Source organism: Panicum virgatum, chromosome 2N (genome assembly GCF_016808335.1).
Source record: "Panicum virgatum strain AP13 chromosome 2N, P.virgatum_v5, whole genome shotgun sequence".
Taxonomy (NCBI): domain Eukaryota; kingdom Viridiplantae; phylum Streptophyta; class Magnoliopsida; order Poales; family Poaceae; genus Panicum; species Panicum virgatum.
Window position 1 is genome coordinate 5,451,606 of NC_053146.1, and position 26,385 is coordinate 5,477,990.

The 26,385-nt window shown below is 48.6% G+C and overlaps 1 protein-coding gene across 1 annotated transcript; it reads right to left on the reverse strand.

Moving 5' to 3' along the window:
- Positions 1-8,250: 8,250 nt before the first annotated feature.
- LOC120659447 (pentatricopeptide repeat-containing protein At5g03800-like) lies at positions 8,251-11,064 on the reverse strand. Its single transcript, XM_039937599.1, has one exon. The coding sequence runs from the start codon at positions 11,026-11,028 to the stop codon at positions 8,434-8,436; it is 2,595 nt and encodes an 864-aa protein (XP_039793533.1). The 5' UTR covers positions 11,029-11,064; the 3' UTR covers positions 8,251-8,433.
- Between the last annotated feature and the right edge of the window lie 15,321 nt (positions 11,065-26,385).

Genomic DNA, 26,385 nt, shown 5'->3' on the forward strand with positions numbered 1-26,385 from the left:
AGTAGTGAGATGATCTTTTCTCCAGATTATCAAGGGGGCTCTGTTCAGGACAGCTACAGAGCAAAAAGAGCAAACACGTTACTCCAGCACAAGTGTACTAGTCCTGATCCCGTTGCCTGTGATTGTTTGCTCAATCTCCTACTAGATACTTACGGCTATTCTGTTTGTACTCTCAGGAGATTCGAGAGCTTTTTAGTTTGCCACAGCAAGGCTTTGATGTTTCCCTCACGCAGAAGCAGGTGCAAGAAGAGTATGGTCAACAAGTTGTCTTTTTTTTTTTGCGAAAGGGAGAGCTCTATTAAAGATTAATAGAGATTAATAGAAGTGTTTACATCCTGAGCAACTATTTGCTCGACACACATCGGCGCTCGCTCTCTCCAAACAGCACTATGACAAAGGCGTTTGGCCATTTGTGCTAACTCATGGGCAACACAATTTTGCTCTCCACTAACATGCTGACATTTTACTTGCGGTAGCGTATGAGCTTCCTCCAGCGCATAAGTATGATGAAAGTAGAGGACGATCACTGGGTATCTGGCCAGGTCAGATACTTGATTACCGATACACAATCCAACTCGACGACAGCAGGCGAGGGGATCCACTCCGCAGCAAGTGCATGGCCTTCATGGCATGCCAAAGCTTCCACCTGCTTGGCTGAGCCCGCAACGGCGATGTACTTCCATCCAGACTGGATCACATGACCCATGTGATTTCTAATGACTACGCCAATGCCGGCCTCACTGGAGACCTCCGAGAAAGCTCCATCTGTATTTATCTTCACCCAGCCACTTACAGGCGCCTGCCAATTTCGTTTGGTTTGCTTGTGATCCCTGACAGGGTCACTGGTTTCAGCCATCAGCTGTTTTCCTTTCTTGTTCTCTGGCCCTGTTTTTGAATGTTTTGTAGAGTATCCCAATAACCAGACAAGAAGGTAACTGACCCCATAATAGGCAGCCATTTACCTGAATGTGTCAGCTCGTTCCTCACAAACCAAGCTCTCCAGAGGATCAGGAGAAGGCATGCAGCAACTCCGGCATCTATCTTATCTATGAGTATTAGGAGCCATTCGGCGCTTGAGAACTTCAGCATCTCTTCCGGCGGCAGATCCCAGCACTCCCTCATGGCCTCCCTCAAGGTGTAAGCATGATCACACTTGATGACAGCATGGTGTTCTGTCTCCTCTTCCCTACCACACATATCACAAATCTGTTCCTGAATGATATTTCTTCGCCTCTTATTGCATTTGGTAGCCAGGCCACCATGAATCAGTTTCCAGGCAAAAATGCAAACTTTATGTGGAACTGGGAGTTTCCATAATTTCTTCCAGGAAGGTCTAGCCCCATCTGGGTTGGCGTTGTTCGATTCAGACCCCGTCTCTAGGTTCTTTAGCATAATACCAAGCCTGTATGCACTAGGAACTGAAAATAATCCAGATTTCTCATAATGCCAAGGGATCGTGTCCTCTGATTCCCGCCTTGGAATTTGGATCTTCAGTATTTCTTCCACCTCAAACTGGTAGAAGAAACGATTGAGAACATCTTCCTTCCAGCAACGAGAATCCTCATCAATTAGTTGATGCACCCATTTTAACCGACACGATCGCATTTTTCCTCCAGGTCACAGGGCAAGAGGTTTGGGCAACCACACATGTCTCCAGATTTTTATTTGCTTACCATTGCCAACTCGCCAGATTACTCCTTTCTTGAGGAGCCCCAGACCAAACATTATAGCCTTCCACGTTGGAGACACTACCGAAGGAAAGGCAGTGTCTAACAAATCTCCATAGGGTTAGTACCGGGCCTTAAGTAGGCGAGCACATAAGTTGTCCGGGTATGCCAATAGTCGCCAAGCTTGTCGAGCAAGTAGGGCTTGGTTAAAAGTATGTAGGTCTCTGAACCCCAAACCACCTCTGTCTTTAGATCGAGTGAATTTCTCCCACGCGATCCAGTGGGTTTTACGTTTTTCTTTATCTGCCCCCCACCAGAAATTCCTGGTTCCCTGTTCCAACTTGGCACACGTAACTGCTGAGAGTTGAAAGACGCTCATATGATAGGATGGGACAGATTGTGCAATAGATTTGATCTGAACTTCCTTGCCTGCTGAAGAGAGAGAGAGATTTTCTAACCATAAAGCCATGCGTTTAGCATATTTTTCCTTAAGAGGCTGAAACCGGTCCTTTTTCAGGCGGCCATCCGGTGTAGGGAGCCCCAGATACTTCACCTCGAATTTGGCTTTCTCCATGCCGAGTACCCTGCAAATTCCTTCCTTGGCTTCTTGTGCTAAATTTTCACGCACCAACAAAGAGCATTTGGTCGGGCTCAACAGTTGGCCCGTACCCAAGTCAAATCTCTGGATCATCTCCTTTACCTGTTGACCCTGCACGGTATCCGCCTTGAAGAAATTTCATTCTGGTCAACAAGTTGTTATGTAAGAGATCTGTGTTAATTGAACCTAACTAGGAGGAAATGGCGATCAACTCTTTGCTGGATCATTATCTGTGGAAGGGCGTATTTCTGATTCAATTGGCGGTAAGGTAGCTATAAGCCTATAATCCAATTCAAAGTGCTATAGTAGTTGTAGATTAGCAATTTTTTGTTTAGCCAATTATTTGTATCAAAACACGATTTTTTGTTAAAAAAAAGTAAATAAATCCGAGGAAGGAGGAACTTGGATGTCTCAAGCAGTCAAGCCCATCATAAAAACGATTCCGGCAGCGAGAAGCACGTTCCCATAGTTTTTGGGCATGCTTATTTTGTTTCTGGCAGTGAATTCGCATCCCATAGTTTCGCAGTTTGTTCTATTTTCAAATTTTCGGGGAACTTTTCCCCTGTCCGTTGCGTTGCATCATGACACTGTAATACGTACAACAATGTAACTTGGCATACAAAAGAAACTGAAACTACATTGTTGAAGAATGTCAGAAGTACTGACCCAAATCGAGCAAATGAGGTGTCCAATTGATAAAGTTTTGAAATTAGACTTTATTTATTAATACTTCTAAATAATAAGATTCTCTTTGACGTGACCGGGCTAACACCCCCTTAGCCGGTGCACACGTATGACTTATATGCATTTTTTATTTTTTTGTGAAACACGTCCATGCAAAACTTTCCAATTAACATATCATAATTGAATCAATATAAGATAAGATAAGCCGACTTGATGTGGGGATGCAACACGACGAATAATCATGATTTAACTTCTTGGTGCTTGCAATTCCGACATACCCAAGTGATGATTAACTCACAAGAATGTAATCGTCTGTGATATTTGAGCGTGTCGGTGCTTAATGGTGCTTGTAATTTGCACAAAACACGTGCAAGTAGTAAGTGATAAATATGCTCGTACTTTTACCCTAACTACTACTACTAACGTAACATACTCCCTCCGTCTCAAAATGATTGCAATTCTAATTTTGTCGCAAGTCAAACCATCTTAAGTTTGATCAAGTTTATAAAAAAACTACCATTAGCAATTCTTGGAGCTGATGGTATGTTACCAAATGACGTGCCAATACAAGAACAAAAAAAAAGGAACAGCGAACAAAATCCACATCGCGGCTAGTAGCTTTGGAGGATAACAACAATGCCCTCTTGCTCCTCAAGTTTGCTCCGGCAGATCCGCCGTGAACACGTAGCCGAGGACCGGGAAGGCGGCGGACATGACGAGGAGGAAGGCGCACATGAAGGCCTCCTCCCGGCTCGCGCACCGCGTCGCCATCGGCGCGACGACGAGGACCAGGACCGCCAGGCCCGTCGCGTTGGAGAAACCCTGCAGGAATCAAGCAATCGATGGAACGCAACTGTTAGCTAAGCAGTGGAGGTGGAGCTAGTGCTAGTCTCGTTGCAGCAGCAGGGTCACTAACCCTGACCGCGCGCGCCCATGCGGGGGTGGGGCTGCGCCGGCGCGGCTCCGACGACGGTGCGGCGGCGGCGGCGTCCGGAGGCCGGCCTTCTTCCAGCAAGCGGTATACCAGGTCGTAGAAGTCCTCCGCCGTCGAAGCCATGGCCGGCGCTGCATCAGGCGTACGTGTCGATGATCCGGCTGTTATTGTTCGTGATCGGCGATCCAGTTTAAAGTTTGTTCGTGGCTCGGCTGGGTGTACACATGTAGGGGCGCAGGAAACGGAAGCCGTGTCACGTTCGGACCTCTCTCCCGTCCCCTGTTGATCGTTTCTGTTTCGATTCAGAACCGACCAAAAGATGAAAAGAAACGTACATAATCCGAGCATGGACTCCTAAGGCCGTCCCCAACTGCTCAGCGAAATCGATCTCCAGCTGACATCAGGGGGCGGGTCTCGATGTGAACTTAGAAGAAAACCCAGATTAATCATCAAATAAAGACCGCCTGACTCAGTGCTCCTGGTTGATGCAATTATGCAATGCTGCGGTCTCTCCATCTGGCACAAGCGGCTATCACTTTCTTTTTTATATTATTCCATGAAGATATATACGCAAAGATGCTTGGAACAATTGGTGTGCAGTGATCCATGTCATATGTACAACAGAAACAATGCGCAATGTAGTATGGAATTCATGGCAGCTAACTAACCAAGCGTGACAAATGTGGCACTTTTCATGAGCGATCCCTAACCTCAGGTTGGCTAAGCACAAGCCCACATTTTGTTACGACTTACGAGAGGTCAACATTCATCAAAATTTTACAGCATCATTAGATATTTGCACACGCATGAACTCCATGTAAGCGATTACATGGTGTGGATAAGTCTGCAGCTATCAAGTATGCACACCGGCTACTGCAAGCCTGCAATGAATACTGGGGGAGAAGAAACTACTGTATTGAATAGCCTTTCACAAATTCCAGTAAACTGGTATCTCCAGATCTATTGCAACTGTATATGTCAATGCACATAGAATAAGAGACAAAGAAGAGTAGAGGGAAAATATGGGAATCATCTAGTAGTTACAGGCAACAGTTTGAGGGGAAGAAACTTTTGTCTATCAGTCTATGCACAAGAAGGAGGCATGATACACAGCCATGCCCTAACATCGCAACGAGAAGATATGTCAGGTCGTAATTCCAAGCAAGAGGTTGAGAGGAAGCTACTGGGCAAAAGCATGTCAGCGAGAGGAGGATCCTTCACAGCAAATTGAGGCATGGTACACATGCATCAGGTATGAGGTGGAGGAATGTACTGATCAAGCATTAGCAGGCCAACAGCAGAATGTCTTCAGGGAAGGAGTGGATCTCTCTGGCCGGACCACTTGAAGCCCTGCCACAGGTACTTGATGGCAGTCCAGACCCTAGTGTAAGCACCATAAGCTGCAGGGTCTCCCTCGATCCAAACCGACAGCATGTAACAAACAGCAACCAGCCAACCACACCAAGTACAATGCCGGCAATGTATCCATGACTCCCCAGATGGCATGCAAGGGCGACAATGAATGAACACAAACGTGGCCAAGCATGCGCAGAGGCGGGAGCACACTGATGACACTCGGTGCGTGTAACCATTGGGTGAGATTGATGTGGCTGCCATCAGACCTGTTCCTAGACCGAAATCACCCAGGATCATCAAAAGGACGTAGGAAACCTTCAGGATTGTGTTCCAACCAGAGAGCAATTCCGGCAATCCAGAATCAGAACAGAGTTGTTGTACTAGGGACAATGATCCGTGGATATGGTAGGTCGTGCTTAGATCAATTTCAGGGCTAATAATTGATCGATCAGATAACAGAATCAGAACAAACAGAGCACCAACTCTATCAGGTCCTGAAAATTATCGATGCTAATTGATCTATGAGCTATCATGGGTGCATGCCTGGTTGCTTCAACAATTAGCAGGTGGACCAAAAACACAAAGTACCTCGGTGATTCTAGCAAACGCAGCCAGAAAACGGGGTGGAGGTGTCAGGTCTGTCGGCATCGAAGGAGCGTCAGGGGTCGGCTTCTGCAGCGGTGGAAGAGCACTCCCTGCCCCGGTGGGTAGCTTGGCAATCGGCCGTAGAGAAGCACTACGGGTCCCTGTGAGCCTCGGCGGGAGACGACGAGCTCCAACTCCAAGGGACGCGGTGGCGAGCGCGGACAGAGGCGGTGGAGCAGTACCAAGGGCGCGAGGTGGCCGACGCCTGGGGCCGACCCTTTGGAGTGCCGGCGAGCTCGGCCGGGCTGACGTTGGTGCGGGATGCGGAGGCGTTGATGCCGCCGGTGCGTTGCGGGGGCGGGACCCGAGCGGCCGAGCCGCGGACGACGCCGTCGGCGACGGAGGTGCGCTGGCGCCGGCGCCCCGTGGCTCCGTCCTCGAACGCAGCGAGCCCAGCCACCGGAGGTACTCGTTCTCCCGCGTCAGGCCGCGAGGATTGGGCGATGAGAGCGCGCCGTCGCCGCCCGCGAGACGGTACCTCGGCGTCCGCTCCGGGAGCCACGTCATGCGCGCCGTCGTCCTCCGCGTCCGCGGCGCGGGTACGGAGGTGCTCGTACCGGCGCGGCGGCGCATCGGGAGGGAGCGCGGGAGAGGCTGCCACAACGGCGACGGCAGCGCTGGGTCCGCTCCCTCCGGCGAGGAGGAGTAGGCTATGTTACACGGATACTAGTACGGATACATATCGGATACGCACTTTAAAAAACACTGATACGAGGATACAGTTAGAATAATTAATAATTATACATAAATATCACATAGATATTCAGCAAGTGAGATTTTACTCTTGAGTAACTTCCCCTATACTCAGATGTGCAATACTTGCATGTCCCTAAAACATTACCTCTATAACTAGCCTTCTTTAAAAGCACAACTGATTCCATAAGGAGTTCTTCAGTTGCTGCTCATCTAGTTCTACAGTTCTGTTGTAGCAAGTTTATCATTTTGTATCATCTCTTACTACCAAAATAGCATTTGGGTGGGCTGATTACTGCTTTGGGTTGTATCCCATCTGGCCCAAAAGGATACGCGTATCCAAGCAAATATGTATCTGTTTTTTCAAAATATGGCTAGAAACATATCCGAAGTGTATCCGGAACGTATCCATATCCAATACGTATCGGATACGGATACGCCACCTCCTAGGAGTATCCGCGTAACAGAGAGAGTAGGAGGAGGTGGCGCTGGCGCTGACGCTAGCGGCGGCGGGTGCGTGGTGGCGGTGGGTAGAGGCTTCGTGGCCACCACCACGCACCCGCCAACGCTCACTATTCCACATCAGTAATCTGAAATAGTGAGCGTTCGTGCGCGCCGATCGGACCTCCCTTGGCGGCGGCGGCAGCGTCGCCGAGGCGGCGGTGGACGGAGAGGCTCATGGCGGTGGCTTCTCGGGGAGGCCACGTTTTGAAATTCAAAATTGGGGGAGAGGCGGTGCATATAGGGGAAGAACCGGGCGACGAAAAATTGGGGAACCTGTGTTTTTGCGCAAGCCCCCCTTGAGAAAAAAGCAGAACGGTTACTACTTGTCTTCACACGCAGAGACGGAGGGAGAGTGTGGTTGACATTGGACTTGTTGCCGGATAGAAGTGGAAGCAAAACGGCGGAGGTCGAGACCATCTTAATTTTTTTTAGCGGAAGAATTATTTTGATCAAGATTGTGAAAAATTAGTAACCGTTCGTAACACCCTAATGATAGCACCTAGTCCAGCACAAGCTCGATCAGCACGAAACTAACCATGGGCTCGACCATCAGGCGCCGGCACCCGTATAAAATGGAAACGCCAGCGCCGAGTAATTAAACGGGCAGTTGTTGGTCTCCAATTGGTAGCAACCGCGCGACCAGGCCATTTGGTTTCCCCGCGTGCGGCGGCAGGGGACCTCCCCAGCGGCGCGCCGGCCGCCATGCCGACCCTGGACAGGAGGCTGCTGGCGTGGAGCGACTCCGAGTCCGACGTGGAGGACGACGACTGGCCGCTGGCGACGCGGACGGGCCGCCAATGCCTCGGCGGCTCGTACGACCGGTGCGCCGCGGCCGCCTTGGTCGACGACGTGCTCGTCCCGGCCGGGGCCGACGACGACGGCCGCCGCGCCGGGAATCCGCCCGGCACGCGCAAGGTGAGTACGTACAGAGGAGACATTTGATTTGCACGTGGCAGCTCACCGGCGGGCCCTATAATGAGACGCGTGGCGTGCGTGCAGGCTCTCGCGGCGGCGGGGCTCGTCGCCGGCGGCTGCCTCTGCGCTTACCTGGCCTGGCGGTACTGTGGCGGCGGCACGGGCAAGCTGCATGGCTGGTCTTGATATGATACGAGCATGTCCTCCTGGTTTCAAGCTGATCATACAATTCATATGTCTTCAAAATTCAGATCGAACAGATAACTGAAAGTTAAATAACGGAGATGCTAAAGTTAACCTTTAAGCAATATTTACGCGTGAATGCATTAGGCATCTGGAGAATCAGTGATGTACAAGAACTTCAATACAGGGATATCTTCTGTATTTTCCTAAACTGCAAGCATGTCAAAAATGGTGGAACCAGTCCGGCAGTGTCCCTATTCTCTGCAGGAACACCTCCCTCCCCTGAAGACGTGGAACCCAGACGAGTCCCTGACCGAGATCACCTTGCCGGTGGCGGCGGAGGCGTGCTCCAGGAAAGAGTGGCAGTCGCCGCACATGCGGATGTTCTTCACGACGCGGACAGCCAGACCAGGGTGCGCCGTCAGGAGGCCGTACATGGCCGCCAGCTTCGCGCTGTGGTACATCAGGAAGTGCCGCTTCTGGTACTCCTCGACGTCGTGCAGGACGAAGGTGGTGTCCGGCTCGTACCCGGCCTTGATGCACTCGAGGATCAGCACGTCAAGGCCGGCGTAGATGTCCCTGGACTGCGGGTGCGACCTGTCCCGCGCAAAGAACGAGTGGACGGCGTTGTCGTGGAACGTCCAGCTCCGTGCCGGGATCTTGCGCATGCCCTTCTCGCGCATCTCCAGCCTTGTGTTCTCGGAGGAGTGCCACCTTGCTGATTCGGAGAAGAGGTTTGATGTCAGCACATACGTGGATGGATCCTGTGGTTCCAGTGCAAGCAGATTCTTCATAGCCCGTCTCCGCACGGTCGTATTGGAGCGCTTGCTGCAGCTGTCCAGCAAAGACCGCCAAACTAATGCACCAGGCTTGAATGGCATACCGCCTATAAGCTGTTCTGCCTCATCAAAATGACCCCAGCAGCCAAGGACGTTAACAAATGCTGCGTAGTGCTCCATGGCTGGTTCAATTCCGTATTTGCTCGACATAGAAACAAAGAGCTCCCTGCATTGGTCTGTAGAGTCTGAGCTTGTGTGGCTGCAAGCAGATATGACCAGAAGAAAGGTAATGGAATCAGGCTTGATGCCTAATCTCTCCATCTGGCCCCATATGTCCAAAATCTCTTCTCCCTGACGATGAAGAAGATAAGCAGTGATCATTGCATTCCATGACACCAGGTCTCGACAAGTCATCCGCTCAAAGAAACTGACTGCATCATCCAACTCCCCACACTTACCATACATACTGATAATAGCATTACCGACTCCACAAGCATCTAGAAGCCCAGATTTTGCAGCAAAGGAATGCATTTGCTTCCCAAGCTCAGCAAATCCTAGAGCGCCACATACTCCAAGGGAAGCAGTCAACATGAACTCATCAATGAATCCTAGGCCACTGCTTCTAAACATCTGAAGGAAGGTTGAAAGTGCTTTCTCATACTCACCATCTCTGACACTAGCCAGCAGCAAAGAATTCCAGGCAATATGAAAGCTCTCTTGGTGGCTCCATTGCTCAAACAGCAGATGTGCACCCCCAGAGCGGCCACACTTGATGCACATATCGATCAACGCGGCATCAATCCAAGGAGTAGAGCCACAGCCGCACTTAATCACAAAAGCATGAACCTGCTCACTCACCTTTCTATCTGCAGCAATAGCACAGGCATTCAGGGCACCAGTCACCGTGACATCTGAGATCTCCAGTCCATCCTCCACCATTTGCCTAAACAGCCCCAGGCCTCGGAGCCCTGCCTTCTTCGCGAACGTGACGCGTACGCCTTCCCTGTTCTGACAAAACCCAGTCAGGACTGCATTGTATGTGACAAAGTTCCTCTGCGGCATCCGATCAAACACGTCCAGAGCCATGTCGACCAGGCCAAACTCCATGTACCCATTCAGCAACCCAGTCCACGAGATCACATCCTTCACCGGCATCCCTTGGAACACACTGACCACGTCTTCAACAGAGCAGCCGTGCTCAGCGTAGAACCCGATGAGCGCATTGCCCACGCTCAGGTCCGTCTCCAGCCCGGACTTGAGCGAGAGCGCGTGCACCGCCTCCCCCTCGGGGAGGCCGAACCCCTCCCCCGCCGCGGCTAGGAGCGCCGACAGGGAGAAGCCGTCGGCGCGGACCCCGGTCGCCCGCATCTCGCCGAACAGCTCGAACGCCTCCCCGTGCCGCCCCAGCTCAACGAGGCCGGCCAGGACGGCGTTCCACGACGAGACGTCGCGGCGCTCCATCCCGCCGAACGCCCTCAGCGCGTCCCCGAGGCGGCCGCACTTGACGTACATGCCGAGGAGCGCGTTGTCGACGAGGAGCGACCCCGGTCCGGGGCAGGAGCAGTGGCCGGACTTGGCGGCGAGGGCGTGCACCTGGGCGCCGAGCCGCGGGTTGCCCCTGCGCGCGCACGCGGTGAGGAGGCCGACGAAGGTGTACTCGGTGGGCGCCAGCGCGTCGCGGAGGCGCATCCGGGCGAGCAGCGCGGCGGCGGCGGCGGCCGGGGAGCCGAGGCGCGCGTGGCCCGAGATGAGCGCGCTGTAGGACGCCGCGTCGCGCGCGGGCATCCGGTCGAACACCCCGCGCGCGTCGTCCAGGCGGCCCGCGCGGAGGTAGGCGCACATGACGGCGTTCGCGGCGCGGGGGTCCGCGCGGGAGGGGGAGGGGGAGACGGAGGGGCCCAGCGCGCCGGACTTGACCGCCACCGCGTGCGCGGCGCGGGGGTCGGCGGCGGCGCGGAGGGGGAGGCCATGGGTGGGCGGCGGGGGCGGGAAGGAGGAGAGGAGGGAAGGGGGCGGGAAGGAGAGGCGGGGATGGGGAGGGGAGGAGGGGGATGAGGTGGAGATGGCCATTCATTTCAGCCCGAGGCCCGAGCTGCGCGGAGCTTAGCTTTGGGCAGGGCTTGCTGCTCGCGCTCGCGCTCAGGCTGTGTTTAGATGAGGTGAAAAGTGTTTAGATGAGGTCAAAAGTGAAAAAGTCACATCAGTCACTGTAGTACACTGTAGCACTTTTTCGTTTGTTTGTGATAAATATTGTCCTACCATGACCTAACTAGGCTCAAAAGATTCGTCTCGTAACATACATCAAAACTATGCAATTAGTTTTTTTATTTAACTACATTTAGTACTCCATGCATGGATTATTTGCTATATTTAATGTATCGATGTGATAGGAGATGTGATGGATGTGATGGAAAGTTTGGAAATTTGGTGGGAACTAAACACACCCTCAATCATTTTTGCTCCTCCCCGTACAAAAAATTGCTCCTCAAAAAATATTTTTGTGTTCGCTTAGCTGTGGCTGATGGCTGGTGCTGATTTTTTCTGAGAAAACAGTACTGCTGACTTGCTGGTAGCTGGTGGCTGGCTGACAATGCAAGCGAACACAACGAATTTGAAAAGCTAAAGAAAATGTTTGAAACACGATGGCACAGATCTATTCTCTATACCCTAAATTATAGTCGTTTTAGTTTTTCTAAATTTATAAATTTTACTGCGCATATACATATGTATTATATCTAGGTACATAACAAAGTATATGAATTTGAAAAAAATCAAAATGACCAATAATTTTTGGATAGAGAGAGTACTCCCTAAATAATGGGAAAAAATACCGTGATCTCCGGAATCAGTTGTGACAAGCCAAAAAAATAAACCTTGGCAGTCGGCGGAGTACTTCTACGCCGAGGTTTGGTCTCTATAGCGATCCGATTAGTATCTAGGATAATGGTGCTTAAGCCTCACGCACCTAATTAAACAATCTGGAGCGCTCGTGCCACCATCTCTAAACTGAAATGCCCGTGGAATAATTGCTCGCCGTCCGGGGTAGCGCCTTCGCATCCAGGGCGCGATTCATAATTGCGGACGCGATCCACGTCTGCTTAAACAAATCGGATACGTATCGGCATCATCTATGATTAGTTCAAAGCCATGCAAGTTGGTCTGGAGTACCTTTCGTCATATCTATTGTTCAAGTTGTCAAACCCCGCGCACAAAAGAAAGATTCCGCTGGTTTTTGTGCTTGCATTTGAATTATGGAGTAGTTTTACGTCGACAAAATCAAATGCGGAGAGAAGTGAAAACACATGAGAATGCGCTTTTGATGGTGTTCCTGCACAGGGAGAGCCCTCGGAACCACCAGCGAAAAAGATGATTGCTGAATATTTTGATGCTAACCTTAGCGTCAAATACTTGGAGGCAGCTAAGGAGTTCTTCCCGTCCCTGAGGAAGAGTGGGACGGTTTTGCAAGTTCAGTCGGCTGCTTGTAGGGATGACTGGGCAGTAGTAGCTCTTTTGCTCCTCTCTTTACCCCTCTTAGGTTGTTTTATGTTTGGTGTAAATCACAACCGCGTGCTTTAGTATGTTGCGTGAATGCTAGTCGCTCCGTGTCATTGTAAGAACTCTGTTTTTCATCATCCTTTTAATATAATGAAATGTAGTTCTCCTGCCGTTTTCAAGAAGAAAAAAACATGAGAAAGTTTTGGGTTTCGGTTTTACAAATATGCGGTGTTTGCCAAGAAAGATTCGGTTGAGATTGGGAAACAAAACGGAATACAATGATGATTAATAATCCTATGAGTATTTCAATAATCGATTAAAATATCTACTGTTTTTATGAAGCCAATGTCCAATGTGGATAAAAGAAAGGATTAAGAGAAGTCTCTTGGCAGTAGCTAAACACACGCCTCCTTTCGGAAGCGAATATCAAACATGCAACCAAAAAGAAGTTTGACAAGTTTTTGCGGATAGCTCGGAAGTGTGTTCCTTCGCTGAGCTAATATCAAATGTGAAGAAAAGAAATCCTAGTCGACTTTTGGATGGTAGCTAAAGTATGCCCTCCTTTGCAAATTGGATATAGAGAATGCGATGAAAAAGTGAAAATAAAGCTCACGCGTTTTCTGCTTCATAGATAAATTATGTGTTGCTTACATAGTCAATATCAAATAAAGGGAAAAAAAAAGGCTCCGACACGTTTTTAGGCAGCATTTAAAACATGTGTTGTTTGCAAAAGTTATCAAATGCTGATATGTAGCGACAGCTAAAACATGCCTTGTTTGCGATCAACATGCTAAATTACGTGTCATGAAATATGTCCTGAAATTCCTTCACATTAATCTTATCTACGGTATCATGGACATGGAATACATATGTGTGTGTGTATATGTATAGCCATCAAAATCACCACAGCTCCACATATGCGAAAGTGATTGCAGGAGATCCTGGATGGCTTTGGGTTGCCTGAGACTGACTCCGACAACCAAGAGGTATTTTGGAGAGACAAACCGAGTTTGCTTGATGTGAACAGTGACGAGGAGAGGCAATTTTTATTTTTATTTTTTTGAATGAATTGGGCAAGAGCTCTGCCTTTCAATTAAGAGGAAAAGAGTTTAAAAGTACAAGAACAAATGGAGAAAAGGGGCCACGCACCCCTACATTGCAGCCTGGACAAGAGTCCAAGGCGCAACACACAAGCACGGAAGCAAAGTAACACAAGGACTCAGACCGGAATTAAGGAACGTGCCCGCTTGAACTATTCTAAGCACTCTTTTGTCCTTTCAGCAACCTGTCGTGCCGTCGAGTGGGTGTTGTCGAAAATACGGTGGTTTCGCTCTTTCCACAAATTCCACATGATGTAGATGGCCATTCCGTTGAAGTCCCGCCTCCGATCGGTCGGCACCCTCGAAGCTGTCGTCTCCCACCACTCAGCGATGCCAGCATGGTCACCTGGTGGGTTGCTCTGGACGATTGTCAAGAGGCAATTTTTATAGACGACTCCAACAACATTGCCAATCCGAAGAGGCAAATGGACCTCCACCACCAACGCCGCTCGCCTTCCGCCTCGACCCGGCCTCCATGCGCGTCGGCTCGCATCCATCCGCGTCGGCCCTGCCTCCCTCCCGCGCGGCGGCCCTCCTCCATCTGCGCTCGCCTGCCACAAGCTCGAGGCCCCGCCTCCGTCCGCGCGCGACTGCCGCGAGCTCGAGGCCCCGCCGCCCTTCCGCATGCCGGCCCCGACTCCCTCCTGCGCTGAAGCATCCCCTCATAAGAGAAGACTCAAATGTGATACAAATAATAGTCCCAGGAGGCTGATAACACATTTATTACATCAGATGGTACATCACCGTACAACTCCATGCGGAAATGGGCAGTGAAGCGCTACTATCGCGAGGACAACAACTACAACCCAGACAAGAACATGAAGCACGAAGAGGTCATCAGAGTCTTGCGCCATACGAAACTCCTGCGGGTGACCCTATCCACAGGCAAGGTTGGGTGCAGAACGGAACCCCTACTCAACGTCCTCGGGAACAAAGTCTGGATCTTCCTCTGTAAAAATTAAGTAAAGAGTGAGTACAAACGTACTCAGCAAGTCCAACCACACCCACGGAGGGGGTATAAATAGAATACATGCACAGGATGGATCAAGGAAAAGGCTAGGATTTATTTGCGGAAAGCTAATTTTTCATGCATGGGTTTATTTGATAGAAAAGGGTTTTCCAAAGCGATTATCTTGTACTGAGTACACGTAGAGTTGATCCACACAGGATCCCAGTTTATAAGTTGCTACCGGACTCCCCGTCCGCCGTAGCACACGGCACAGCTGCGAACACTTTCCAAAATAACTCACGCCAACCCAACCATTCCCAGAAGAAATACTAGTTGTGTGACCAAACCATAACTCGCCCAGTACCGTGGGCACGTCTATTTGAATAGATTTTATACTCTGCAGAGGTGTGCAACTTTACCCAAAAGCGGGGTACCACAACACGATCATCGCAGTGTCGGTGCAGATTCCAACAAAGCTATTACCCTCCTTAGCTAGAACTGACTAGCCACCACGGGATCCACCAAGGGGCCATTGATCTATCTCCGAGGTTTAACCGGGGCATAAATCACACAGAGCTTATCCCTTCTCCTTAGTCACCCATTGCTCTCAGCTCTCCTGATGGCCATCAGACTGACTACTGGGATTTATGCTAAGCCGTTGCCACATACAACGGTCGAGTGGTTTGCACGATGGCAGAGTTAGGCAAGATGACACATCAACTCGGTCCTTAATTGTGACAAGATGGATATCTCCCAACCTTACTAAACCACACAGGTACAAGCACACCTTTCGGCAATTCACACAGAAGTGTCATCCATCTCATCTTTCTTTTGTTTCCAAAAATTCCACATTCTCCATTTCCACACACTCACACATTTTTCTTTTGTAAAACAAGTTGTATCGTATTCAAGGTCCTAAGCGTTCTAGCATCGATTAACATCCAAATAGAATAAATCATATTCAGACATTAATCTAGGTGGTCAAGGAATGATTATAACAAATCAAGGGGTGGCTATCCAACCGGGTTTTATTAGCAAAACAACATGCAGTTTTGAAAACAGGCCAATAGATTGTGTTTATAAAATTGGGAAAAAATATGCATCAAAGGATGAGATTGAACTTGCCGTTCTCAAAGCCTTCTGGGAAGTCCTGCTCGAGGTACTGTCCTTCGGGTTCGGGGTTGCGGTACTGGTCCTCGCACACTTGCTCGCGGTACTACTCGTCAACGGGTTCTCCCTTGTTCCCACCGTGATTTACGACCCACACAAGCAAGCACACAATAAAGAAAAAGAAATAAATGTTTTATCGTTGATCTCGAATCGGGAACAATTAAGATATAGAGATAGGAGTAATATTTTTGGGCAGTTTTCTAATGGTACAGCCAAAATTATGTTAGAAGTGGCATGGTAAAGTTTCAGGCCAATCGGGGGATGTTTGACGCATGAAATGATAGGTTACAGAGAGGTTTAAGGGCTAAACCGGAATCAGGAGCCTATTTGTAAATATTTTTGAGAGGGCAAGGGCTTGATTGGAATTTTAGAAAATATCCAGGCTATTCTAAAAATGGGCAGGGATACATTTGGAATTTTGTTTATGGTGGAGGGACTAGTTCTCTAAATAAATAAGAGTGGTGGGGCTTTTCTTCAAAAGAGACACATAGGGGGGACTCTTTAAGAAATAGAAGGAAGGGCAGGGGGTTAAGGGCAAAACACCCTTTCTTCCTCCTCCTTCCCCCCGTGGAACAGAGGAGGGGTGCGGGGTCGCCGGCGGTGCCAGGGCCAGCGGCCTCGGGGTGCGACGGCGGCCAGGGTGTGGGGAAAAAGAGAGAGGGAGGTCCAGAGGTTCGATTCCCGGCCGCAACTCGGGCGGAGGCGGCCTGGCCACGAGGGCCGGCTTGCGGCAGCGCTGTGGTGGCGGCACTGCGGGCTGGGGAGGAGGGCTTGCAGTGGTGGGTGAGGTCCTGGGGGTCGAGGTGGCTCGATTCCCCTCCTTACCTTGTGATGGGACGGAGCAAGGAAGGCTGGCCACAAGGGCCGTCGGGAGGCGGCGGTGGCGGCGCTGATGGCGGCGCTGCTGGCTCAGGGAGGAGGGCTAGAGGTGGCGGAGCTGGTTGTGGTGGCCGTGAGCGGTGCAGCGGACCTATTTATAGGCGAGGAGAGGCGGTGGAGCGGTGGAGCGGTGGCCGGCCGGCGAGCGTCTCGGGCGGCTTTAATGGCGGTGGGGGCCGGCACGACGTCGTGGAGCGGCGGCGTGGGTGGCGAGGTCGGCACAGGACGACAAGACGGCTCGGGCAGCGGCGAGCGGCGCGCCGAGCACTACAGGCGCGTGGAGCGCGTGGGGGCAGTGTGCGGGCACAGGAGCGGCCGGCGGCGGAGGCGGGGCGCCGTACTTGGCTCTATTCTCGGTGGCGCGAGTGCATGAGCATCGAGGAGGGTAAGGGGGGCACGGCGGTGCCGGCGGGATGGGACGGGGTGAGTAGAGAGTGGCCGCGAGCGGGGGTGGTGCGCCCAAGGGAGGCTCGGCGCTGGCACTGAGCTGCTCTACGCGCAGCCGAGCGCTGCAGTGAGGTTGAGGGAGGAAGAAAGGAGAAGGAGGGAAAAAGAAAAGGAAAAAGGAAAAAGAAAAAGGGAGAGGGAGAAAAGAAAGAGAGAGAGAGAGAGAGAGAGAGAGAGAGAGAGAGAGAGAGTCGCGGCAGGACTCATAGCGGCGACCACGGGGTCGGTCGGGCGGTACGCGGCGCGATGCGTGGAATGAGGAAAAGAAAGAGATGGGACATCGATTGAATTCGGATGTCGGGACGGATTTTTCGGGAGATTGGGAGCTCGGGCGGGGAACGATTTTTGAACAGATTGAGCTCAACAAGCAAAAAGATTTTGAAATAGAATTTTTAGCGAGCAATTTATTTGGATGAATTTTTACGAGTGTTACAAACCTACCCCACTTAAAAATGAATCTCGTCCTCGAGATTCGGCTGGCTTCTAAAGAGACGGGGAAACTCCTTCTTCAGAGCATCTTCGCATTCCCGCGTAGCTTCTTCCACTGTGTCTGCTCCATTGCACTCTGCAAATTTGTAATTCTGAGTTCCTTGTTCTTTTTGTGACAGTGTCCAGAATTTTGACCGGTACTTCCTGGTATCGCAGGTATGGCTGCAAATCTATTACCTCCACTGGCACATGTTCTATCTCGGGTACCCTCAAACACCTTCTTAGTCGTGAGACATGGAATACTGGGTGTATATCTGACATTCCTTCTAGTAGTTGGAGTCGGTAGGCTACTTTTCCGACTTTATTTAGCACTTGATACGGTCCAATGTACCGAGGGGCTAACTTTCTGTGCACTTGAAACCTTCGGGTCCCTCGAATAGGTGAAACCTTAAGATAGATGAAATCTCCTGGATTGAAACTTATCTCTCGTCTCTTCTTGTCCGCGTAGCTCTTCTGTCTGGACTGGGCTACTTTCAACTTTTCGCAGATTTCTGCTACTCTTTCTTCTGCTTCCTTTATGAGGGCTGGTCCGACTACTGAACGTTCTCCTACTTCTGACCACATCAGAGGGGTTCTGCACTTTCTCCCATAGAGAGCCTCGAATGGTGACATGCCTAAGCTTGCCTGATAACTGTTGTTGTGTAAGAACTCTGTAAGCATCTAGGCCCTCAAGGTATGTTTCGGTGATTAATGACAACCATTATTGTGACTAATGAGTTTGTGCAGCTTAAAAGATCATTATCGCTCATTTGGTCATATGTCAAAAGAGGCCCCTCAAATTTCATTATTCAAAAAGGCGATCTCGGTATTCAACTCAATTTTATGTCAAGGCTAAGGATCTTTCTAGTCCTAAGTGTCACAAGGTTGAGAAGGACACTTAGGTTAGTATAGGTTTTATAGTTTTGTAGTGATCGCACTATTAAGAGGGGTTAAAGCTTAGTAACTTGAGCATGGACATGGTCATTTGAAAATGGATGCACACTATGGTCACTCAGGTTTTTAGAAGTTCAAATAAGTGGTTCTCAAACTATATCTCAAGAATATTTGGATTTCATTCAAGACTCAAATCAGAAAAGACAAAATCAGAAAAAGTCTATACACCGGTTTAACCGACGCTCTCAATTTTCCATACGTCGGTTAAACGAAGTCAGCAGAGTCTGGACAAATTCAATACACCGGTTAAACCGACGTGTTTGAATTTAACGTCGGTGCATTGGTCCAGAGTTGGTTTTTCCAGGGAAATTCAAGTTCTATTCACCGGATTAACCGACGCTGTTTGAATCAAGACGTCGGTGCAATTGACCAGTGAGATGGTTTTTTCAGAGGAATTCAAAAGTTGTACTCACCGGTTAAACCGACGATAGGTTTGAGTTAACGTCGGTGCAGTTGTCCAGAGACTTGATTTTTCAGTGGTTCAGTGGACAACTACACTCACCGGTTAAACCGATGCTACGTCGGTTAATCTGCCCCAGTTGTAACGGCTAGTTTTCAGAAGAGGCAGTTTACATTCACCGGTTAAACCGACGATGACAATGGGGGGTACGTCGGATTAACCGGCGCTACGCAGTTTTCTGGCAGCTTTTCTCCAACGGCTCTATTTGTGTGAGCTGCCTATATACCCCTCCAATGGGTCATTTCGCCTACTCTTGACACCAGGCAACATCCAAACACTCATACCATAGTCAAGAGCCACCTTGAGCTTCATCATTCACATACTTGTGCTTTCAATCAATCAAGAAGCAAGATTAAGGACTTGAGTAGAGAAAAGCTAGTGTGCATCCGTTCTTGGTGATCGGTTCTTGCTCAAGTGAAGGCCTTAGCTTGTTACTCTTGGTGATTGGCATCACCTAGGCGATCTTGGTGATCGGGGTGTTTCTCGCGGAGCTTGCCAAGGATTGTGGGAGCCCGGAGAAGAAGATTGTACGTGGCTTGAGCTCCACCACGCCGGGATGGTGAACGGAGACTCTTAGTGAGCGCCCAAGTCTCGGTGACATGGGAGGTGACAAGACTCTTAGTGAGTGTTACAACGTGGACTAGGGGTGTGTGCCAATACATTGACACCACGGGAAAAATCCGGTCGTCTCTTGTCCACTCTCTTTATTCAAGCATTTTCTTTCATGCAATTTACTTATGAGCTTGACTTAGAGATCATAACTTAGCTCTACCTTGCTAGGCTTTACTTTGTTTTTATCTCTTTTAGCTTGTGTAGGTAGCTTAGTTATCCGGTTGGTGAATTGGTGCCCTACTAGTATTGCATAGGTTAAGGTTGCTTTACCTTGCTTTAGAATTTGAAAAAGGCCCAATTCACCCCCCCTCTTGGTCCATCGATCCTTACAATTGGTATCAAAGCCTCGTTGCTCATTTGGATCATTAGGCTTCACCGCCTAGAGCTATGGCCAAGATGGGTGGTTCGCCGCCTCACTTCGAGGGCAAGAACTTTGCCTATTGGAAAGTTCGCATGGCCGCATACCTTGATGCGATTGCCCCCGAAGTGTGGTTGGCCACTAAGACCGGATTCACCGGAACTCCCACCGCCGAGCAATTAAAATGGAATGCAAAGGCTAGAAATGCAATTTTCGAAGCCATTAGTGAGGAAGTCTTTGCTAGAGTAAATGGCATGGACTTAGCAAGTGATATATGGAAAGAGCTAATTGAAATTCATGAAGGCTCCACAAAAGTCCGTGAACAAAAATATCACTTGTTTAGAGCTAAATATGATTCTTTTAAAATGCTTGCTCATGAAAATTGCAATGATATGTATTCCCGCTTGAATGTCATTGTCAAGGACATTAATGCTCTTGAAGTTTCCAAAATTGACAGTGGCTCCATCAACCGCAAGATTCTCATGCTCCTTCCGAAGCCCAAGTACAACATTATCAATGCTATGCTTCAAAAGGAGAATCTTGATACAATGGAAGTGGGAGAGCTTGTGGGCGAAATTCGCGCTCATGAAATGAGTATCCTTGGTATGACAGAAGAGCCAACAACAAGCAAATCAATTGCTCTCAAAACCAAGGTCAACAAGCACCGCAAGCTCAAGCTCAAGATGATCAAGCAAGAATCTAGCTCAAGCAATGAAGAAGAAGATCATCATGAAAGCTCATCCGATAATGAAGAAGATGGGGAACTTGCTCTCATGATGAGAAAGTTCACACGCTTGAGCGACAAGATAAAAAAGAAGGGTTACAACTTTGACCCCAAAAGAAGGATGTTCCGGTATAGGGAAGATGTCAAGTACAAAACATGCTACAATTGTGGGGAAAAAGGACACATCTCTCCCGATTGCCCCAAGCCGGACAAGAGAAAGAAGGATAACAAAGGCAAACATCGCCATGATTCAAGCGATGATGAAGAAGATGAGAAGAAAAACAAGAACAAGAAGCTTGAGAAGAAGAAGAGCCATGACAAAAAGACCAAGCTCTTCCCAAAGAAAAGGGGCAACACCAAGAGAAGCTTCTTGGTGGAAAAGCAAGAGTGGGTGACCGATGTCTCATCAAGCGAAGAATCAAGTGATGAAGAAGACATAGTCACTATCGCTCTCACAAATGAAGAACCATCACTACCTCCACCTCCAATGTGCCTCATGGCCAAAGGTAACTCTAAGGTATGTGAGAGTGAAAATGATAGTGATGATGAGCTTGACCCTAATGAGTTTGCTAATCTCATTAATGAGTATACATCCGTCATCAAGAGGGAAAAGGGCAAAGTCAAGGTTCTTGAGAGCACTCGTGCCAAGTTAGAGCTTGCCCACTCCGATTTGCTTGGCAAGTACAATGACTTGCTCAAAAAGCACAATGAGTCACTTGTACTTGCTAAGCAAGTTGAAGAGAGCCACAAAAAGCTTAAACAAGAGCATAGGGAGTTGGCTCACAAGTATCAAGAACTTGAATTTGCCTATGAAGCAATTGACCCAAGTCTTGAGAACTTTGCTCATGAAACTATTGAGAAGGTCAATGCTTCTACTTCATGTGATGACCTACTCATTAATGCAAATGCTACTAATGCTTTGCCCGAGCTTACACCTTCTAGGGAAAAGGAATTGATGGATCAAGTGGCAAGCCTCAAGAGTAGTGTGGAGAAGCTCTCAAGAGGAGAATACATCCACAAGGAAATTCTCTTCAACAATGCACGTGACTATGGCAAGAGAGGTCTTGGTTCATTTCCGGAGCCAAATCAAGGCACTACTCCTTCTCCGGAGATCAAGATTAGCTTCATCAAGGAAGTTGGATCATATTGCCAACATTGCCAAGTCACCGGGCACCACACTAGGGAGTGCACTTTACCATCACGTCCTCTTCCTAAATTACCCAAGAATTACTCTTCAATGTTTGAAAATAACCATTTTCTCTTGAGTAAAGTGAAGGGCAAGGTGAAGGCCAAATTCATTGGCAAACTCACTAAGGAGTCAAAGAAGAAGCTCCCCAAGCAACTTTGGGTCCCAAAAGCTCTTGTCACACATGTGCAAGGCCCAAAGCTTGTTTGGGTTCCTAAAACTCAAAAGTGAATTCTCATGTGTGTAGGTGAACTACAAAGCCGGTGGAAAACATTGGGTACTTGATAGCGGTTGCTCTCAACACATGACCGGCAATGATAGCATGTTCACCTCCCTTGAAGACCCCGGCGATCATGAACACGTCACCTATGGTGATAACTCAAGGGGAAAAGTTTTAGGTTTGGGTAGAATAGCAATTTCTAAAGATTTATCTATTTCTAATGTTTTGTTTGTAGAAGCACTTAGTTTTAATCTTATTTCAATTGCTCAATTGTGTGATCTTGGACTAACGTGTGCCTTTGACAAGAATGGTGTTGTAGTAACTCATGAAAAAGACAAGTCATTGGTATTCACGGGGTTTAGGCATGGCAACATTTACTTGGTGGATTTCTCTTCAAAGCAAACAAGCACCATGACATGCCTCTTCACCAAGTCTTCTCTTGGGTGGCTTTGGCATAGAAGAATTGCTCATATTGGCATGAGCAACCTCAAGAAAGCCCACAAGAGAGGGATGATCACCGGCTTGAAGGACGTCACCTTTGACAAGAACAAGCTATGTAAAGCATGTCAAGCCGGGAAGCAAGTTGCAACACATCATCCCATCAAGACGATGTTGTCTACCTCCAAGCCGCTCGAGCTACTTCACATGGATCTCTTTGGTCCAACTACATACAAGAGCATTGGTGGTAACCTCTATTGCCTAGTAATTGTTGATGATTTTTCACGTTACACTTGGGTTATGTTTCTAGGCGATAAGGGTGAAACTCCGGAACTCTTCAAGACATTTGCAAGAAGAGCTCAAAGGGAGTACAACTCCCCAATTGTGAAGATCCGGAGTGACAACGGCACCGAGTTCAAGAACATGAAGATTGAAGAATGGTGCGATGAAGAGGGCATCAAGCATGAGTTTTCCGCCACCTACACGCCTCAACAAAATGGAGTGGTGGAAAGAAAGAACAAGACTCTCATCACCCTAGCTAGAGCAATGTTGGATGATTATGGCACGTCCGAGAAGTTTTGGGCGGAAGCAATCAACACGGCGTGTCATGCATCCAACCGAGTATATCCTCACCGACTCCTCAAGAAAACTCCATATGAGCTCATCACCGGGAAGAAACCAAATATATCATACTTTCGAGTCTTTGGTTGCAAATGCTTCATCTATAAGAAGAAAAGGCTCGGTAAGTTTGAAAGTAGATGTGATGAAGGTTTCTTTCTTGGTTATGCATCAAACTCCAAAGCATATAGAGTATTCAATCAAACCTCCGGGTTAGTTGAAGAAACATGTGATGTGGAGTTTGATGAATCTAATGGCTCCCAAGAGGAGGTTGTTGGCTATGAAAATGTAGGTGATGAGGAGATTGATGAAGCTTTGAAGAAGATGTCCATTGGGGATATCAAGCCGGAAGAGGTGCATGAAGACAATGATCAAGGGGGAGGATCTTCCTCATCTACACCAAGCACCTCCACGGCGCCCCAAATGGATGAAGATCAAGAAAAAGATGATACACAACCTCAAGAAGATGTGCCAACGCCAACACCCCAAGTCCAAGAACAAGAAGAGCAAAACGTTCCACCACAAGCACAAGTCACCCATGATCCACCCCAACAAGCATCCACACAAGTACCGCTAGTGAAGCATGGTCGCATCTCCAAGGATCATCCAATTGGTCAAATCATTGGTAGTCCATCAAAGGGAGTAAGAACTCGCTCTAAACATGCTTCATTTTGCGAATATCACTCGTTTGTTTCTTGTATTGAACCCACTAGCATAGAGGAAGCGCTTGAGGACTCGGATTGGGTGATGGCCATGCAAGAAGAATTGAACAACTTCACCCGCAATGAAGTTTGGGTTCTCGAAGCTCCTCCAAAAGACAAGAACATCATCGGCACCAAGTGGGTCTTTCGGAACAAGCAAGATGAACATGGGGTGGTGGTACGCAACAAAGCAAGACTTGTGGCAAAAGGGTTTTCTCAAGTCGAAGGTTTGGATTTTGGTGAAACTTTTGCTCCGGTTGCAAGACTTGAAGCTATCCGCATCCTTCTTGCTTACTCTTCACATCATAACATTAAGTTGTATCAAATGGATGTGAAAAGTGCATTCTTAAATGGTGTTATTAACGAACTTGTTTATGTTGAGCAACCTCCCGGGTTTGAAGATCCGAGGAATCCTAACCATGTTTATAGGTTGCACAAGGCACTCTATGGGCTCAAACAAGCTCCAAGGGCTTGGTATGAGAGGCTTCGTGACTTCCTAATCATGCAAGGCTTCAAGATCGGGAGGGTGGACACCACGTTGTTCACAAAAGACGTCAACGGGGATCTTTTTATTTGTCAAATTTATGTTGACAATATTATCTTTGGCTCAACTAATGATTTGCTAAGCCATGAGTTTGCTACCATGATGTCTAGGGAATTCGAGATGTCCATGATTGGCGAATTGACCTTCTTCCTTGGTTTTCAAGTCAAACAAATGAAGGAAGGGACATTCATCCATCAAGAAAAGTATACCAAAGATATCTTGAAGAAGTTCAAGATGGATGAGTGCAAGCCAATCAAGACACCCATGGCAACAAATGGGCATCTCGACTTGGATGTGGACGGTAAACCGATTGATCAATCCCTCTATCGTTCTATGATAGGGTCTTTGCTTTACCTTACCGCATCTAGGCCCGATATAATGTTTAGTGTGTGCTTGTGTGCCCGCTTTCAAGCTAACCCAAAGGAGTCACACCTTTCGGCTGTGAATAGGATCCTTCGGTATCTCAAGCACACTCCTAGCATAGGCTTGTGGTACCCCAAAGGCGCTAGTTTAGATCTCTTGGGATACTCGGATTCGGATTTTGCCGGAAGCCGTGTGGATCGCAAGAGTACCTCCGGGGGTTGCCACTTGCTTGGGCGTTCTCTAGTTTCTTGGTCGAGTAAGAAGCAAAATTCCGTGGCTTTGTCCACCACGGAAGCGGAATATATAGCGGCCGGTGCATGTTGTGCCCAAATCCTATATATGAAGCAAACCCTTTTGGACTTTGGTGTGAAACTAGATAGGATCCCACTCCTTTGTGACAATGAAAGTGCTGTAAAAATTGCCAAGAATCCAGTTCAACACTCTCGCACAAAGCACATTGATATTCGCCATCACTTCTTGCGTGATCACGAAGCCAAGGGGGACATTTCCCTTCAAGGTGTGAGATCCGAGGAGCAATTGGCGGATATATTCACAAAACCTTTAGACGAGAGTACCTTTGTTAGGCTAAGAAATGAGCTCAATGTGTTAGATGCGGCTGTAAGGATCGATGGACCAAGAGGGGGGGTGAATTGGGCCTTTTTCAAATTCTAAAACAAAGTAAAGCAACCTTAACCTATGCAATGCTAGTAGGGCACCAATTCACCAACCGGATAACTAAGCTCCTAACACAAACTAAGAGAGCTAAAACAAAGTAAAGCCTAGCAAGGTAGAGCTAAGTTATGATCTCTAAGTCAAGCTCATGAATAAATTGCATGAAAGAAAATGCTTGAATATAAAGAGTGGACAAGAGACAACCGGATTTTTTCCGTGGTATCGATGTGTTGGCACACACCCCTAATCCACGTTGTGACACTCTCAAAGAGTCTTGTCACCTCCCAAGTCACCGAGACGAGGGCGCTCACTAAGAGTCTCCGTTCACCATCCCGGCGTGGTGGAGATCAAGCCACGTACAATCTTCTTCTCCGGGCTCCCACAATCCTTGGCAAGCTCCGCGAGAAAGCACCTCGATCACCAAGATCGCCTAGGTGATGCCAATCACCAAGAGTAACAAGCTAAGGCCTTCACTTGAGCAAGAACCGATCACCAAGAGCGGATGCACACTAGCTTCTCTCTACTCAAGTCCTTAATCTTGCTTCTTGATTGATTGAATGCACAAGTATGTGAATGATGAAGCTCAAGGTGGCTCTTGACTATGGTATGAGTGTTTGGATGTTGCCTGGTGTCAAGAGTGGGCGAAATGACCCATTGGAGGGGTATATATAGGCAGCTCACACAAATAGAGCCGTTGGAGAAAAGCTGCCAGAAAACTGCGTAGCGCCGGTTAATCCGACGTACCCCCCATTGTCATCGTCGTTTTAACCGGTGAATGTAAACTGCCTCTTCTGAAAACTAGCCGTTACAACTGGGGCAGATTAACCGACGTAGCATCGGTTTAACCGGTGAGTGTAGTTGTCCACTGAACCACTGAAAAATCAAGTCTCTGGACAACTGCACCGACGTTAACTCAAACCTATCGTCGGTTTAACCGGTGAGTACAACTTTTGAATTCCTCTGAAAAAACCATCTCACTGGTCAATTGCACCGACGTCTTGATTCAAACAGCGTCGGTTAATCCGGTGAATAGAACTTGAATTTCCCTGGAAAAACCAACTCTGGACCA